This window comes from Haliotis rubra, unplaced genomic scaffold, assembly GCF_003918875.1.
Source record: "Haliotis rubra isolate DU_JTF1 unplaced genomic scaffold, ASM391887v1 Scf181, whole genome shotgun sequence".
Lineage (NCBI taxonomy): Eukaryota > Metazoa > Mollusca > Gastropoda > Lepetellida > Haliotidae > Haliotis > Haliotis rubra.
This window is the reverse complement of record NW_025765792.1, coordinates 1,415,694-1,434,410: the sequence shown is the minus strand read 5'-3', so window position 1 is coordinate 1,434,410 and position 18,717 is coordinate 1,415,694. Positions and strand designations below refer to the sequence as shown.

At 39.1% G+C, this 18,717-nt stretch overlaps 1 protein-coding gene across 6 annotated transcripts; it reads right to left on the bottom strand.

The window, feature by feature from the left end:
- Nucleotides 1–9,089: 9,089 nt before the first annotated feature.
- Nucleotides 9,090–18,414, bottom strand: LOC124273515. Of its 6 annotated transcripts, none has more exons than XM_046708787.1 (10): nt 17,081–18,404; nt 14,883–14,926; nt 14,527–14,625; nt 13,750–13,794; nt 12,973–13,040; nt 12,306–12,483; nt 10,889–10,927; nt 10,493–10,582; nt 9,976–10,047; nt 9,090–9,350 (listed from the first exon to the last, which is right to left on the bottom strand). In XM_046708787.1, exons 2-10 carry the CDS (start codon nt 14,884–14,886, stop codon nt 9,109–9,111), a joined length of 837 nt encoding a protein of 278 aa, XP_046564743.1. In that variant the 5' UTR covers nt 14,887–14,926; nt 17,081–18,404; the 3' UTR covers nt 9,090–9,108. The 6 variants fall into 6 exon arrangements, with proteins under 6 accessions (XP_046564743.1, XP_046564744.1, XP_046564742.1 ...); XM_046708788.1 differs by having other exon boundaries at nt 17,085–18,404; XM_046708786.1 differs by having other exon boundaries at nt 17,124–18,403.
- Nucleotides 18,415–18,717: the final 303 nt, after the last annotated feature.

Here is an 18,717-nt window from a genome sequence, read left to right as displayed (position 1 = left end):
ACCTCGTCAGCAGTGATCAACAAGGTGTTTTACATGCTCGCCAGTTTCAACATATGTATGATTGATCAATGCCAACCACTTGACCATTTGAATGAAATCAACATCTCAACGTATGTGGACGCCGTATTGTGTCAAGGTCACCGAGTCATCGTAACGATAGTAACTTGAAGAGTTTGCGTAAGAGCTGTCAAAATACAATCCTGAAGACAGAGAATGTTTGCATTCTGATACATCAGATCTTCAAAGACACCAGAGTGGGTGAGTAAGTTTAGTTTTACGCCGCACTCTGCAATATTAATTACAGCTATATGGCGGCGGTCTGTAAATAATGGTCTAGACCATACAATCTAGTGATCACCAGCATGAACATCGATCTACACAATTGGCATACAATGACATGTGTCAATCAAGAGAGCGAGCCTGACCACCCGATCGCGTTTGTCGTCTCTTACGACAAGCGTGGGATACTTAAAATCAATTCTAAACAGGATCATCTAGGGTTAAAGAAAGCAGAGGGTGAAACGTGTTCGTGTTTTGTTTTCTGTTGTGAATAGAGGTATGACATAAACGTCAGTATCGAGTTGAAGGTCATGGGAGGTAATCCACGTCAGTAGTCACGTATGCAGTATGCAATGCGCATTACGTGCAATGACTCAGCGCCAGTTTTATGGCTGGGTATTTTGGTTCACAATGTTTTGGGTCACTAACCGCACTATCAATGCTGTTGATTTTGGAATGTAACACTCCCATGATGCATAATAAACGTACCTTAACCACCTCGTGAACAATAAGACGGCCGCACCTTGAAACATTACTAGCGTTGTCTATTGAAACTAACGTTGATATGCTGATTCGTTATTTCGCAAGGTTCCCGCTCTTTCACTTCCCAAAATATCTACAGAACTATGATGTCGCCTGTGGACCAGTACAAATAGATCCAAAATGTGTTGTTTGGACTGATGAATAACATTGATTTATTGTATTTATTGAAAACTTTGACTTTTGCAGACTTTTCAACATTGAAAATATATACATATTTCATGATCAAAGAATACCATGGAATTATATATTAGGGCTGCGCAATACAAGCGGTTTACCGGTATTAACCGGTTCAGACGTGAAAACGATACGTATTGCGATACGCTGATCGAAAACCGGTATTTTGACATGCATTCGGAAACTTCGTAACCCTCGGAAACCTTGACGATCGTGGCAACTGTGGTAATGGTGGTGGGAATGAGTGTGGTTAAAATTACATTTAATTGAGAAAAGCAAGATTTATGGATGTCAACTTCTATATATTGTCTTGATGTTAAATAATAATTTTCCTTGTTTCATTTGTGGCAAATAATATTTATGTTCTTATTTTGTCATAATTAAAAGTTTTTATTAAAGCTTGATCAAGCGTAGTGATTTTGTTGTGTTTTTGCTTTATAAATAAAGCGTTAACTCGATTATAAGTAGTTTATTGTTAAAAAAACAATTTCTTGCAATATATTGCAATACACATCGCAATATATGCTTTCTCATTGCAATATATCGCAATATGAAAATTCTCTGCAATACCCACCCTTATCATATATGTTATTTGATGATATGTGTTTTGAAATTGAACAGGTCGCTTGATGTATATATTGACACCTACTGGGATGTACGTTACATCAACAACCACGTGACGGCATATAAATGTATCCAGTGTGATTTCGTCCGTAGCATCAAGTATTGTCGATGTCTGGTCTTCGCCAAAAGGTGGGCGGTTCGTGTCCTACTGGTGTCACCCGTGACAAAGCCACGAGAATAAATGCTGATGGACCATGGATCCAACTCAATTCACGGATACTGAAAAGACTAGGGAACGCATCTCTACACACGCCTACAGTACACACACAGAATGAAGACCAATGAAGATCCGGGTTAGAATTGACCTTCAGTAACCCATGCTTGTCGTAATAGGCGACTAACGGGATCGGGTGGTCAGGCTCGCTGACTTGGTTGATACATGTCAGCGTATCCCAGTTACGTAAATTGATGTTCATGTTGTGGATCGTCTGGTTCAGACTCGATTATTTACAGACCGCCACCATATAGCTGGAATATTGATGATTGCTAGACTCACTCACTCACTCACTCACTCACTCACTCACATAACATGAATAACGGCAATAATAAAGGGCAAAAATTGTTAAACAGTATGAGTACTTTGAATACCGGAACGAATGTCATCTCTATCATACTTATTACAGACGAGATTCTAATGCTGAACATCCTTTTAAGACTACCCCTAAAAGTCATATTTGATCAAACAGCAGATCCTGATGTATTTGTCTTTCCCCGTGTTGCTAGGGGACAACACAGAGCACCACGTCGTTGTAGAGTGTCTGGTCACTTTCATTCATATCATATATTGTGTCAAGTACACTGTCGATTTTGACATAGTCATCATCATATGAGTTTGACCATTCATTGAGAGCCTTGTAGATTTGCTCTCTGACATCATCAGCTTCTTGTTGGATCTGGTCACATCGACTGTTTATAGCTGAGTGATACTCTTTGTTTCCTGTAAACCAACAATTATGACTGAGTGACATACAAACATCATTCTCGTTTATTGAAAGTATCCGGTTGCGATAAATACCCTGGGCCCGTTCGCTGCAGTGGCTTCGTTTTCTGACCTATTCACAGGTCCCGACTAAAGTGCGTGCGAGTGAGAATGGTGTTACACCGGTTTCAGCAATATCACTGCGGGGACACCAGAAATGGGCTTCACACATTATGTCCATGTGGGGAATCGAACCTGTGTCTTCCATGTGTCGAGCGAACGCTTTAACCACTAGGCTACCCCACCGCCTATATGTATATAGAAATTGTAAAAGGGATATTAAGAATTCTTGTATTAAGAATATTTCGCTTATATAAGGACGTGAATGCATGTGTATGTGGTTGCTTGTACTAGCCCAGACTTAAGCTGGTTTAATAGTGCTAGCTCACTGAGATGTCATGCCGCAGTGAAGCATGAATACCCCACTCAGACACATTATACTGACTCCGAGCCTACCAGTCCTTGTTGTACCCATTAATGCCGACCGCCAGGCAGGGACCAACAAGTGCCATATTTTAACGTCTTTTGGTATGACGCAGTCGGGATCGAACCCGCGATCTCCCGCTCTCTGGGTGGACGCTCCAACCACTACACCACGGAGGCGGTCTGTCAATATGGAAATTGTTTTTATTGCATAGACAGAAAGTAATTTGCATCCTCGCTACACACATTCGACCCAATGCACAACTCCGAATTTTGAAATGTCAACTCTAATCTAGATAGTAGTGTGTACTGGAATGCAACACGAATACGGTAACCAAATAACTCACTGCTAATTACATGGTTTCGTTCATTGACCTGAATAATCACTATAACCCTGAACGATTTGGGTTATATATACTGACAGTTGACAGTACCTGTGTACTAATACAATCACCATTACAACAAGACGCCTCATCAGTGTTTGCCATTAACCCTGAAAAGCTGCAGGCCCTAAGGTCCCAGAACCATAAAACGTCGTGGGTCCTGATCAGAATGTGTAGGCCCTATATTTTAATGTGGAAATAACACTCTTAGTAATAGGGGCTGAAAAACCCGCCGGCCATAAGGACCTGCCAAAAACAAAAGCTGTGGGTCCGAGTGGTTTTCAGTCGGCTTCTGCCCTATGGGCCGACGTTAATTTCGAACGCTGTAACTCATCCCAGGCAACAGTGAAGGCATTTTCATGTGGAGGTCTTTCCTCATGTCTGCCTCAAGTCACACAGTGTATCACAGTGTTACTACAGTCGCCACAACACGCCTCTCAGATGATAATCTGTTAACTTAGGTCACTTTGAAATCACTGTCTTGATAATCTCTTAAGGTAACTTGATGCTGGTGTCCATGACATGGCAACTGTGCAGTTGGTTCCTCAGGCGTGACGTGATCCCTGAATAGAAGCGACAAAACCCGTTCTACGCCCATAAGAAATCTGTGCGAAAGTACAATTGTGACTGTACCATGAGTATAGATTTATTTCAGCAGTATCACAAAAGCCATTACTCTAACACGCCACCCATGTAATACTGCACGTCCGACAGCCTTATTGAATAAAAGTACCCATCCCACTTCGGTAGATACAATACAATGCACGCTAATGGATTTTTATGAATGCCGATATTTTTACATCACTGTAATTCAAGTATGTGGGAGTGGTCGTCAAAGCCATAAACAAGCTGTTTACAACATACATATCTTCTACACACATCCACCCAGAATATATTACGTGTCGCTATATATTCATATTCAGGGAGGAAAATGTTTAAGCCTCATGACTCGTACATCAACTGCGGTCGATACTATAACACGATTCAGTTGTAACAGTTACTTCACTTTCGAATTGGTTGCTGTCTTCAGAAAAAAGATAATTTATTATAAATATATCCTCTATTGGATTATATGACTACTGCCAACAATGTATCAAAATGGTTCAATTCATTCATGTACGTTCCTTTCTGTATAGTCTAGAATATAACCTAAAGTTGTGGGCAAGGAAAGCAGAGTATGCAAATTGTTGTGAGGCCATCTGACTGAAAATGTTTTCTTGGGATAAGTGAAAAACCTTCCACTGATGTCTCACATGTATTTATTTGACTCGCACGTAGTGCCTGATTTAATGCTGACTCAGAACGTTTGGTTTAAAGAAAACACTTTTATTTCAAATGTTATCACCGAAGTCATAGCTGAACGCAGTAAAGAAGATAATATAAACTTGTTTACTTGCTTAATGTTTTGTATTGCTAGCACATTGTGTCTTGGAAATGGTAATTAACGTTATAATGCTATACGGAATTGTTAACTAGCAATATTCCAACTATATATGGCAGTGTTGTGGGAACCACAGGCATTCATGTGATTGACATCACCACTCCACGGATACGATACATATTGCATCAACCGAGTGCGAGATCTGGACCTATCCCCACACGATCCCGTTAGTCGCCTCTTATTGAGTATGGGAAGGCAAAGTTTGATCCGGGTGTTTAACAGACTTCCCAAGATGTAACTGGAAATCTTTCAACGTGTTTACGCTGACGGAGTGTGTAGACAACAACAACGCAAGACACCAAGTACAAATGTAGTAATCTCGTGAAAGTAATGCATCACCACAGTCCAGCTGCGAACGCGAGCCACACAAATATGAAGCAAAGAACGAAAACGCGGATTTCAGGTTCGCGGTAACACACGTTTTCGGATCCAGGTGTAATTTCGGATCTCCAAGTTTTCGGATCGTCCGGTGTGTATGTTCGGATCCTATGTATATTACGGATACGTAACGTTTTGTGGTTGTCAACGACTGTTGAAATCTCTAAAGTGGAGGTAAAATCCGAGAAGTGTAGTCTCTGCTAAAGAAAGCGTTGATTTCGTCGGCGAATGCTGTAGGGATCCGAAATTACGCGAAACCCGCGGCCTCGCCATATTACCAAGTGTAGTATCTGGTTAACCAGCACATTCCGGGAGCTCTTCTTGTATTTCAGTCGGCGGCAGTGATGACAGCGAGTGACCAGGACCACAATTATGGTTGCGTGATTACGTACATCGCCAACCCGGTTAGCCAGTTTGTTTGAGGGTAATGTTTGAGCGCCGACAGCGCCATTCACGTACGCAAACCGTGCGCGTTGCAGGTGTAGGTATACGCAGTTTTACCTGTAAGTAACGCAGTTCACACACTGCATGGAGTTTAAATGAATCAATACACGTTGATATGATATCTGAAGTGCGCTGATCTACTGAAATGATATTAATGTTGATTTTCATTATTTTGCTGGATTTCAAGTTTAGCATTAACGGTTGTCTCCCTTTGATAGGTAGGCTCATTGTCAGGCTAAATTATTATAGTCTGGTGATTTTGTAGACCATACGATTTTGGTGTATTGTGTCTGTTAAAATTTAAGTAACAGATATTCATATTTCTGTGAAAATAGACCTCAGGACAATAAAAAATGTGACTGGAGAGATTTCCAGCTGAGATCCTGACGGATTTTCAAGGTATCACAAGCGTTCGTAAAATATATACATATGTGAACGGCTGGTTGAAAATCGATCTCACCACACTAAACCAGCATTCAATGTCCCATCTCAAACAAAGGAATTCTAAGTTTTTGAAGCACCCAAGATTTCCATCGGGTAATTATAAATGGGAAACGTGGGCTTTATATAACATAAAACACCAGCTGATCTGAAATCGGCTGAACATAACCTGCTTATCGTTAGAGTTTTTAAGCGACTATATTGATTCGGTATCCGGGATCGGTGAAATGTTTGTTTGTGTGTCTCTAAGGCCCTGGTTGTGAGGGTGTACGTAAGCACAATCACATGATTGTCGGCTCCGTCTCAATCTTCAACCTCGAGCTCCGTTTCCATTGGAATCCAGAGCGCCTGTGACACAAACGAAACTATCAGTCCTCCGCCATATGTTATACTAGTTATTTAACCCCGACCCCCAGACTTAACATTGTCAAAATATACAACGTATGCTTGGGCCTATGTCCGAATCAAGCGTAGATTACTGTCTGCATCAAAGAAGATATTTACATATAATAACTGTCTTTAATGTGCATACTTATTATCTCATATTATGACATCACAATACCCTGCGTATATAGTAAAAGAAACAAAGTTATGCAAGTTTCTGTATAATTATTTCATGATGTTAAACATGCTTGAATAAATAACTGTCACTGACTAAGAAAAATATTTTATTTCACAAAACACATAAATATACCGTATCTAATAGCAACAACAGTGGGGTTTGATTGGTGTTCTCCTTGTCTTAACATCTATGCTGGTATTTCACAGATATTTTTCAGTTATACTACATATTTGTATTAGGGGTGAAACAAAAAGTACGTTATTAGAATGAATTTTCTTATATCCACAACATTTGTTGTTGAAATCAGTTCGGAAAGATTATACAGTGTCACTTATTCGTCTGAATTATGAAAACGAATACTATGCAATCAGCCATTAGCCGTAAGAACGCAAGAAAAAAAATTTCTGGAATGTCATTCATGATGTATAATTCACCTGTGTTGGCATATGACCTTCACGACAACAAGGAAAGACCTTTCTTCACTAACTGCAGTAAACACACTCATTGGCAACACAAACGCTCTAAATGCCTAATCGAACATCAGCCTATAGAAGTAAATTTAGTTTTTAAAGTGAATGGTCAAGAGAAATGGACTGTGTGACGGATACATATAATGTGTCCCATCACATCTGTATCTAGGACAGTTTTCACCCTCAGCGTGAACCTTTCAGTCTGAAAGGACCCCAGGAGTGAAACCAGAAACTTAAAAGCCCCATATGTTTTTGTCTCTTCCATCCAACGAAAATGTCAAAATTCCGTCTACTAGCATACAGCTTAACTGCCAGTATTATGTATGCACGTAAACTGAAATGACATGAAAGGGAAGAGATGTTTACATTCAAAGGGTGCTTCATTTGTAACAATGCATCACATACATAAAATTAGTTTAATGCCTACTTTTAAAAATGTTTGGTTGACACTGGAATTAGCCGAAGAGGAAAATTGCCCAGTGTAAAGCTTATAAAAATGCACAAACAGCAATGTAAAGATCAATGGCGACAATTGACTGCATGCAGTACTCCGGCATATGGCTGCTTTCTATGTATAATATCGCTATGTAACGGATTACTTCAGAATGGCATGTTGTAAATGAAAAAAATGAAGTGACGTATATAAAGACCGTATCCCACAAGTGGTAAAGTGTATTAAAAGTTTCAGATAGGAGTTTGAGAGTAACATATGTTATATGTCTAATAACGATTTTCCTACCTCTTTACAACATTTTTATGTTAAATAGCATTTTATATTTGTCACGAGGAGACCGCGTAATATCTTCTGTAGGTATTATCAAATCCTAGACATAAATACGACTATCTCACGCCATGGTCCTTCCCATAATCGGAAATGATAGATTCCAAATTTCATCACATATATGTGGAGGGAATTTTTTTGAAATGTTCTTCACACATACATTAAAGGTTGTATATACGGATGAAAGGCAATATTTCGAAGATACCGTTTCAGGTTCGCGGCTTTTAGGGAAGAGATGTTAAAACAGGAAAGCTAATAGTGATGGTTTCTGTATACAATTTGCTTAAAAGTGAGTGCCGCTTGAAGAAACCTACCAGCATTGTCACGTCGAGGGACACCATTAATGGGCTTCGCATATTGTACCCATGTCGAGAATCGAACCCGAGTCGTCGGCGTGACGAGCGAACGTTTTAACCGTTAGGTTACCCCACCGCCCCTATTTCACACTAGGTTTACGAGACCAATAGATAAAAAAACGGACTTTACACATTGTACCCATCTGGGGAATTCGCGTACAAGAATATGGTACTTAGAGTTAAACATGTGGAAAACTACATCTTACCAAATGAAGGTTTGTAGACATGTGAATATTTGTGATTATCAAAGCTAACTGGTCAGATGACGCTGCTTTGAGCCATGGTGCAGCAGAATACAAATTTTAGAAAAAAAAACATTAATAAAATTTAAAAAAACACATCATCAGAACAGCATGTTTACCTTTCATATCAAAAATGAAAAATATCCTGCGTGCGTATTTACAATAGTGGAATAAAAGCGACACAACCCGTTCCACGTTCATAAGAGATATGTGCTAAAAGCAGAGTCGAGTGTACAATTGTGACCATATAAAGAGTATGTATTTGTTTCAGCAGTATTATTCGATGTTGTATGTAAACAAATCGAGTCTGGACCAGACAGTCCAGTGATTGTCACCATGCGATACGATGACGATGTGTTTATGAATCACTATGAAACAGTGATGATAAAAGGTGCTCGCGAAAAGATGAGCGTATCCTGACTCACCGATGGCACCCATCATAAACATATGCTAAATCGAGTCAGTTGTTTACCTGAACTAATTCGGGAACGTGTGGCATAAGTCAACATAGGGCATTACATAAATTTTGTCACTGATGCATCAAATTTGGAATGTCAAATACAAACAAATAGAAACTGACGTCAATCCCTACTTAAGTACAACTGTGAACCTGGAGACGAACACTGCCAAAACAAGAACCCCGAACTTGATGAGTGGGGCATCTGTTGCCAGCACAGTCATGCATCCTAGGACAAAGACCGGCAGGATGATGTACAGCAGAAGGATCCCTGCAGCCTGCTGCAAGAGAAGTTCAAAGTCCTCCCTGTAGTATATAAACTTCCTCTTCAGCTCGTTCCTGATGTCCCCGTTGCAATCATTGTTATCTTCATCTGGGACACAAAACGTAGAATATACTTTCTATTAATGCGAACATTCAATAAAACAAAGGTTTGTTTGTTCCAGCTATATTGCAGGGGTCTGTAAATAATCGACTCTGGACCATACAATCTAGTGATCAACGAACATGACCATCGATCTACTCAAATGGGATACGATGATATGTGTCAACCAAACCAACGAGCCTGACCACCCGATCCCGAACAGTGGTCGATTAGTCGCATCTTAAAACAGGCATGGCTTACTGAAGACCAATTCTAATTCTCGATTTCACGGCTAAAGCCTATATAGATAATTAATATTGATGTATGTTGTTTCTAGAAGATGAATATTACTTCCGATATTGCAACATTCTAATATACAAGTACATGATGTAACCTAAACACCCCAAACCCCAAATAGATAGTATTGATACAGAAAAAGATCAATATGTCTACTCATAATCCATGAATTAAATAAAACGTTTGACGCTGTAAGGGCCAAATATATTAACCAAAATATTGAAATTTGCAAGCTGGCAATATATTAATCTATTTGCTCCATAATGGACAACGTGAAAATTGCATGTTGCCTCTGGTTATAGTTGTGATGTGTTGATGGTCAGTTTACAGAACATACCAGAACACGAGTCCTTATCTGAATTGCTTGTTGCTTCTGTTGGTCTCGTGAAGTTGTTAACAATGACATTTCCTATTTGAAAACAGATGAAGATTAATAAAAATATTTCAAATATGAACGTCGACGCCATGGAATAACAAGTACTGACTACCCACAGAAACAAATTCCACAAATTTGAAACAATAAACAGGAAAAATTGCGGTGATACCGTTAGGAATGGATCGTTGGAAAACATTGCAATGCTTAAGCGTAATACCTTTTGTTTGCTTGTTGTTTTACGCCACATTCAACAATATTTCAGATTTGTGACGCAGATCCATACATAACGAATCTGGACCAGACAACCCTGTGACTGACATAATGATCTTCAATATGATGACCTGTGTCAACCAAGTCATTGGGCTTGAAGACCTCCCGATCCCGTTATTGCCTCTTACGACAAGCATGGGTTGCTGAGGACCAATTCTAACGTCTAGCGTTGATTCAATATAGCATTCATGAAAAAGCCAGAGATTACCTTGATGGGCTGGACCGCTGCTTATACCTGCAGCATATGAAGTATCCACTGTTCCCCCAGCTATTCCTGTCATATGGATTTGAGCAGGATCTAGTTCAGATAGGTAATTCAATTTGAAACAGTTTGAACATGAGAGGATATTCACATTTAGCTTCCATTTATTCGATCGACATGGGAACTACAAATACATGTAATAGAGAAAAATGAGAATAGTGAAAATTTACTGGCTGTTGTTCTGTTTCGACATATCCCGTTAAAGCTTACAATGTATTAATTTAAGTATCGTGGCAAATACACCACGCTCGATAAACTTGCATATCGAGGGGCAATATATTATAAGGTATATCTACTTATACTTTCATATCTTCTCTATGTTTCCAACAGTGCCACACTCACCTGACTCCCATCGTCTCGTAGGACCAGCCAAAGGAGGCTCTGTAGAAAAATTGTTTAAAGTAGACATCCATTACTGAGACCTATTAAAACAGTCACATTGAACAAACACACCATGCTCTCGTCTTCAGGGATTTAGTTCACAGGTGTATACTGCTCAAAAGCATTAGGGATGACTGGTCACGATTCCTGAAAGGTTTTGTTTTGTAAATTGAGACTGAGTGAAACTAATCACCATATATTATTCCAGTGTGCAATGAGGAATATAAGAACCATCTAGGGGTAGGTATTGCAGAGAATTTTCACATTGGATATATTGCGATGCGAAAGCATATATTGCGATATGTATTTGCAAGAAGTTTTTTTTAACAATAAACTACTTATAATCGAGTTTACGCTTTATTTATAAAGCAAAAACACAACAAAGTCACAATGCTTGATTAAGCTTTGATAAACACCTTCAATCATGATAAAATACGAATATAAATAACATTTGGCACAAATGAAACAAGGAAAAGAACAATTTAACATCAACTCAGAGGTTACTAGTTTGAACTACTTTCTCCACTCTCAAAGAAGCCCTGAGATTTTAGACAGCAACTTGACCTTGTCATTGGTCATTAATGAGTAAATATTTAAAACATTCTGATTTCCAAAACATTGCTAAACGCTTGAACAAAAATTAAGAACACAACTTCCAACCGAACTTAACAAACCAGTAAAATGTAAAATCTTTGAAGGGCATGTAGAAGTGGAATGCATAAGAAAAGCAAGATTTATGGATGTCAACTTCATTCACAATATAGAAGTTGACATCCATAAATCTTGCTCTTCTCAGTTAAATGTAATTTTCATCACGATCATTCACACCACCATTACCACAGTTGCCACAAGATCAAGATTTCCGAGTGTTACGAAGTTTTCCGAATGCATGTCAAAATACCGGTTTTCGATCAGCGTATCGCAATACGTATCGTTTTCATGTCTGAACCGGTTAATACCGGTAAACCTATTATATTTCGCAGCCCTAATTACAACTCACATGAATGTATCAATGCCTCTTCCATCCCACTCGGGTAGCGTTATATTCGTGAAATAAATCAACAATTTTGGTTTTAAATGAAACAACTTAAGTTCAATAACAGTTATATGAATTTAAACCTTTACCCTTTAAGGATCTATACCCAGCTTTATGAACATCTTAATTCACACATAAGTTTAGACTTATTTGTTGAAGTTTATATATCACACTTGTGACATTTGAGGTGGTGGGTTAGCCTTGTGGTTAAAGAGTTTGCATTGCTCGTAACCCACAAGGTTATAATGTGTGAAGCCCATGTCTGGTGTTCCCCGCGGTGATATTGCTGGATAAAAGCTAAAAGAGCGTAAATCGCCACTTTCCTACACTGTGTTTTCTTACCGGTCTGTCGTATGTCCGGGACGCTTTGGCTAGAAGCTTGGTACTGAAGCTGGGCGTGGCAGCAGCAAGATCCTCTTCTGGTCATGCAAGGACCAACGTCATGGCCATACTGCCATGCAGCTGAATAGGCACGTTGGCGGGCCGGGGAGTCCGTTAACGCCCCGTGGTGATCCGGTGACTGTTAACAGTAACAAGACTGATTTATTGTATATTGACAAGACAATATAGCGAGACAATAAAGAAATGGAAGTGTTATACAATTCATGCACTTGCACGAGTGCAGCTCTGTGTCATGTCGAATGAACCTTTTATACCCTCATTGACAGTTAAACCACAAGCGTGGCTTTTCTGGGATACATTTTCTATCTTGATTCTTGTAGTTTCAAAAGTCGTTCTCTAGTTTTCAAGTTCAGTAAAAACAAGAAGAAAAAACCAAAACAAAGACGTCATACCCGCCACGAAAACAAAAATGGAGACTTAGGCAATCAAATTGTGTCCACATTCATATAATGACGCTTGTTGGCATATGTCATTTTTGATAACCCACATATAAGTACATATAAGAACCATATGGTTGGAGCCCCCTGAGTGTATTTTAGAATATATAAAAGTATACATGTTAGCGCCTTTCGCAAGAAATAGCGGAATGTGTCAGCTGAGTACTTACTGTACATACATCGTTACTGTCATTACTGGATTCACATGATGACACTTCCCCAACTTCCAACGGATGTGCTGTTCAATAAAAATTAAGCAAAGAGTAACCACTGTCCTTTACCCGTTAACAGTGCAGCGATGGCACTAATAGTTATGCAGTGATATACAAGTGATAGCTTCATATCTAATATGAGCATGTATTCCCTAAACTATGACTGACTGACTGAGTTTAGTTTTACGCCGCTTTTAGCAATATTCCAGCAATATCACGGCGGGGGACCCCAGAAATGGGCTAAACACATTGTGCCCATGTGGGGAATCGAACCCGGGCCTTCGGCGTGACGAGCCAGCGCTTTAACCACTAGGCTACCCCACCGCCCCCCTAAACTATGAACATTCTGAAAAGTATCTGTTGTGTCTGGTTGTTGTTTAAAGCCGCGCTCAGCAATGTTCCAGCTATTTAGCAGCGGTGTGTAAATAATTGTGTCTGGACCAAACACTCCAGTCTTCAGTGTCATGAGAATCGATGCAAAACTCTTTGCGAGTTGTATAACAAAAACTGATAGTGCATTTTATGTATAAATTCATACATGACTGTATTATCTTAAGTATCAAGGTAAGAATGAGTTTGACAATTTCTCAGATAGATGTCTACCGAGATGTAATCTCTATAGGTTTTGAAAAGGTAACAAGCAACCTCTTCGAAATGAAGAGTAAAGTGTTGTGTAAAAATTATGTTTTGGTGTTTTATGTATGAATAGTATTCTATTTTATCAACATATTTTACCTGAAACTTCTTTCTTGGTTCGATTGTGCCGGTCGAGTCTTCCTTCTAAAATAGATCAAAATGATTGTCAGTTGATGAATCGAGGTGATGCTAAAAGGGTTTAACGTCGTTTTCAACATTACTACTCAACGGCAACGTAAATGCACGTGTGTTTCTGCTTGTGCAAATCCGCACATCGTGTTTATATTGTCTACCCACTGAGATACCATGGAGCAATCTATCATGGATACCCCACTCAGACATAGTATCCTATATCAGTCGATCAGTATTTCCTTTATCCGCTCCGTGCTCCGTATCACAATGCCCTCGTGTCATTGCAAGGATTAAAGATTAAAATAAATTTGAGATGACCCCCGACTCGAAATGCTTCACAATACAATAAGTCATGATCGTGATTTATTGTACTGTGAAGCATTTCGAGTCGGGGGTCCTCTTAAAATATTATAGTTTTTAAGGTACTGTGAAGCATTTCGAGTCGTGGATCATGTCAATAAAAAAAATGTATTTATCTATTTTTAATCTTTAATTCTCGCAAAGTCGCGAGGGCTTGGGCTCTGAATATCAAAACTTCCCGTGCCTTGTTATGCCTGGGGTATGGAATCACTGAACTTAATTAGGAATACGAAATGGCGTCAAAATCATGCTGTCAGGTTGTCAAGATGTCACATTCTACTCACACTAATACAGACAGAACATAAGATGAGTTAGGAGAAGAGATGAGACTAAGGCCAAATATGATAATGATATTTATCATAACATTAGTAGAACATGACCTACTCTGTTTCCTTGTAAGCTGTTTTTGATCATGGCACTCCGTCTGGCCTTGTTGAAACCTTTTGCGTCGCGAGAGTGTTCTTTTCAGGTTTGCCAAATGACCTGTAAAGTTTTCATGGATTATATGTTTGTAAATAATCATACTATTTCACATTTGGAATCCACACTCGAACTAAAATTCGACAGACGTAGAAGCTAAGTTGTTTAAAAAATGGTATACATTTAAGGGAAGATAATTATCGTACAAGAATGTAGATCCGTCACCTATGCCAAATTTCCCTTTATTTCTTCTGTAAATATATCTATCGACCTGGTATGATTACATATTCTCATTGTCTAGTCAGTACAAACTTACTAACCCATTACGTTTCACATGTTGAACAATCCGTTATTTCAGCACACTCTGCAAGAGACAAATTAATAGATGAGACATTAAAAGATATTCATAAATACTGAAACTTAAGAAAATTAATATGAATGATCTCTATATGTAAATATATATCGCTAGTTATATACTATTGATTCATAATATTTACTATAAATTTTATAACAGACGGGATATGTTGGATTTTCAGAAACGTTACCGTCAAAGAAAAGCGTAAAGTGAGTGAGTAAGTTGGGTTTTACACCGCTTTTAACAATATTCCATCATTATCACGACGGGGAACACCATGAATGGGCTTCACACAATGTACCCATGTGGGGAATTAAACCTGGGCCCTTGGCTACCACACCGCTTCTAAAAGACAGCAGGATTACACAATGAAGGAAGATAAAATGATACTGGTCATATGTGGCAAAAGTGGTTACTTCTTGCTGTAATAGATATTATATAATGTAAAGTACAGTGACGGCGAGGATGTGTGCACCGTGGGTATTTTTTGTGGGAGTTATGCGTAATCTACACGTATATGTACACGGATATATGTCAGGGATGGAGGACTTTCTGTATGCGAGAGCATGTACGTGTGCTAAGGACTTCCTAACTCAACATGAGTCACTTTACAGATCTCTTAATTTATCTTATTCAAATTATGATTGTATGTTGAGAGTCTCATAGGCAATACATGCCTGGATGTCGTATTTAAATCCCCTTTGTTCGTTTCTCTCTCTCATCCGAGCGTTTCCCCAGGAATGGGTTTGTTTTCATACATGACGTGTACATTTGTCAAAACTAGCATTGTATCATAATAACTGAGGTGTATCAAATACAGAGGACGTCGTTAGTACATCGAGTCGTTACACATTTTCAGCTTGACTTGTAGGGCACAAAGTCCCGTGTAGTAGGCAATACTTCAACAGGGGTATTTGTCTGTTTTATCAATGCAATCTCATATTATTTCAACTCTCCAGGAGTATATTATCTAACGTTGGCCATCATCCAAATTACACCTGAGAGTTTCCCAGGAATGGATCCATTTTTATACTTACGTCATATCATTACGTGTACATTTATCGAGACTATCATATACGAAAATAACTGAGGTATTTCAACGTCTACATATACTGAGGTTATCTTCAGTACATACACTCATTACACTGTTACGCTCCACTTAAACGACACACAGAAGGGCACATCTGTTCGGGTCACCTGTATGAACTGAAGCACAGTAGCAAGAATGTATTGCAAGATTACTTGGGTTTTCCCGAAGATTACATCTCTTGATCTTGTTAAGTTCATCTGAGATTCCTCAGGAAAGGGTCTAGTTTCATATACAGTAAGGGCGGATCCAGGATTCTGAAGATGGGGTGTGGGACGGGTTTGGAAGATGGCGATGGGGGTTGGGGTGGTTGCACATACATCATGAAATTCAAAGTTTAGGGGGAAATACTCCCCAGAAATATTTTTATCGGCGGGGAGGGGTCAGCATATCAAGGAGAAGCAATTCTAAATATCATTATATTTTCAAACAACAAGTTATTGAAAGTGTCAACCCAACTAAGCGTACAATAAACAGAATACATTCTGTGAAAGTATCCGTAAGGACTTATGCATATTTCTTGTGTTACGTGTAGGTTACCAAGCTGAAACGCTTAACCGGGAATTAGGTGTAAAAGAACTAGGAGTAAAGCCAGCAAACAACAAGTAAATGTGATCTAATTAACAGTTATATTCTAAAATTAACTGAGTTCACAAATCAATACAAATTTTAACCAATACAAAAATAAGCAGCCTAAAATTAGCAGCGGGTTCGTTTTTCTCTTTTCGTTTTTCAAATAACGAATAACGTGATAGCAACGCTATTAACTAAAACCTTACCTGTTGCAAACTTCAGGCTGTCACAAAGATATCACTATTGCAGTAGAAATCACTATGGCTGTACAATATATTGTGGCAGTACAAATTCAGAGGCAGTATTCTACAACAGTACTGATTGCAGCAATGAAGACATTATTAATGCGCTAAACTTAAAAATTCATTCAATAGGTGAATGCTCATAGAGCTAACAATAAAAGCACAGCACATTATTACCCCGGAAAACCCAAGGCGCTAGAAGGTTAATATCGCGTACCTATTTTCTGCTGGGTGAACAGAGGTAATTTTGTACAAACTCACTTGCCTAAGGTATCACATGTGCTTCATTGATGGTAACATTCACCTCTTAGTGGTAATCCTTTCGTGGTAATCTTCTCAGTAATAATGCAACGGAGGGCTAGGCAGGGCTTGTTCCAAGGTAGAGAGTAGTCACACAAAATGATGGTCTTCTTGTATCCATGACTGCTTAATGGCTATCAATAAAGAGTTGTACAACCCCAGTGAATCATATAGCACTCCTGTAAGCCCCTAAAATAGCATCAGCGTGAGCATTGCACATGCTTAGGCATACGCCTTAACAAAAAAATCACGAGTAGAGGAACTGGATATGCATATGTTAACCGTTGTGGAACTCGACTCAAATAAACAATACTTCTTGTTCAATAATATACAGTGTGGTGTATGTCCCTTCCCGTCTGTTCCTGGTGATTTATCATCTCTAAAGGAACACATCTCCTTCACTAAAATCTTTGTTCCTGGATACGAGTAGTTGTGATCATAATATTTACGATGCAGCAAAGAGTACACACCGATTAACATTCTAACTGTGTACGATGGCTAAACAAATACTGACATAGAGAACTTTAATCAACATATAAACCAGAAGGAAAAATATGATTTCAAACAATTATGATATGTAATCAACTCATGGGACTTATGTTTAACCCACGTCAAGAAGCATTGGAAAGGTTAATTGTGTTATGTTCAAGTCAACATCACACAACTGTGTGTCTAAATGTATAGGTGCTAACAAACGAAATACAAACCAAGGATGGAATTCGACTCTGCACTTCCAAATACGGGGTCCTAGATTTGTCCCTCTCGGAGATGAATATAACTAAATGTCACAAAACCTTCATTACTGACTGAGTGTGAGTGGAGGAAGGGTGATAGCAAATTAATTGTCCGTCTGGATCAAGTAAACCAGTTCATTGGGTCGTGAACAGCTACAGACGCCGTGGCAGCTAAGTAACAATTATGTGTTTCGGTGCTTACAGAAATGTAGTCCGAATTCGTCTTTAGCAAACCAGTGGAGGCGAAAGGTATAGGGTGGTCAGACTCACTTGCTTAGTTGATGCATGTTATCGTAACCAAACTGCCTGGATTGATGCCTGATGCTCATGATGTCAATCACCGGATACTCCTGCGACGTTAAACATCGAAGCAGAGATACTCTGATTACCTCGGAAAGCAAAATATGTTTTCAACTAGTTTTGAGTGTTTGGGTATCCCAGTGGGTAACGCTCATCACGAATGATTTCGATATCCCAAATTAACCCAGTGTGTAAATATCCACACTGTCAGAATATTGCTTAAGCAGTAGATAAAACATGATGTATTTGAAAATCATTAATAACGCTATATAGATATTCGCCCCTCACCATGCATCGTAACATGAGAGATTTCGGGCGAGTGCTTCTTCATAGCAACACCTGCTTATCGTTAGAGTTTTTAAGCGACTATATTGATTCGGTATCCGGGATCGGTAAAATGTTTGTTTGTGTGTCTCTAAGGCCCTGGTTGTTAGGGTGTGAGGTGAGGTGAGGTGAAATTAGGTTAAACGTCGTGCTTGAGAATATTTCGCTCATATGACGACGTGCATGCGTGTGTATGTCTATGTGCGGCTGCTTGTACTAGCCAAGACTGAAGCTGGTTTT

Coding starts and splice junctions, on each gene's coding strand:
- LOC124273515 (XM_046708787.1), bottom strand. Junction 12,484..12,972: donor ACAGTAACGATGTATGTACA/GTAAGTACTCAG, acceptor TACTGTTAACAG/TCACCGGATCACCACGGGGC. Junction 10,928..12,305: donor CCCGGACATACGACAGACCG/GTAAGAAAACAC, acceptor ATTTTTCTACAG/AGCCTCCTTTGGCTGGTCCT.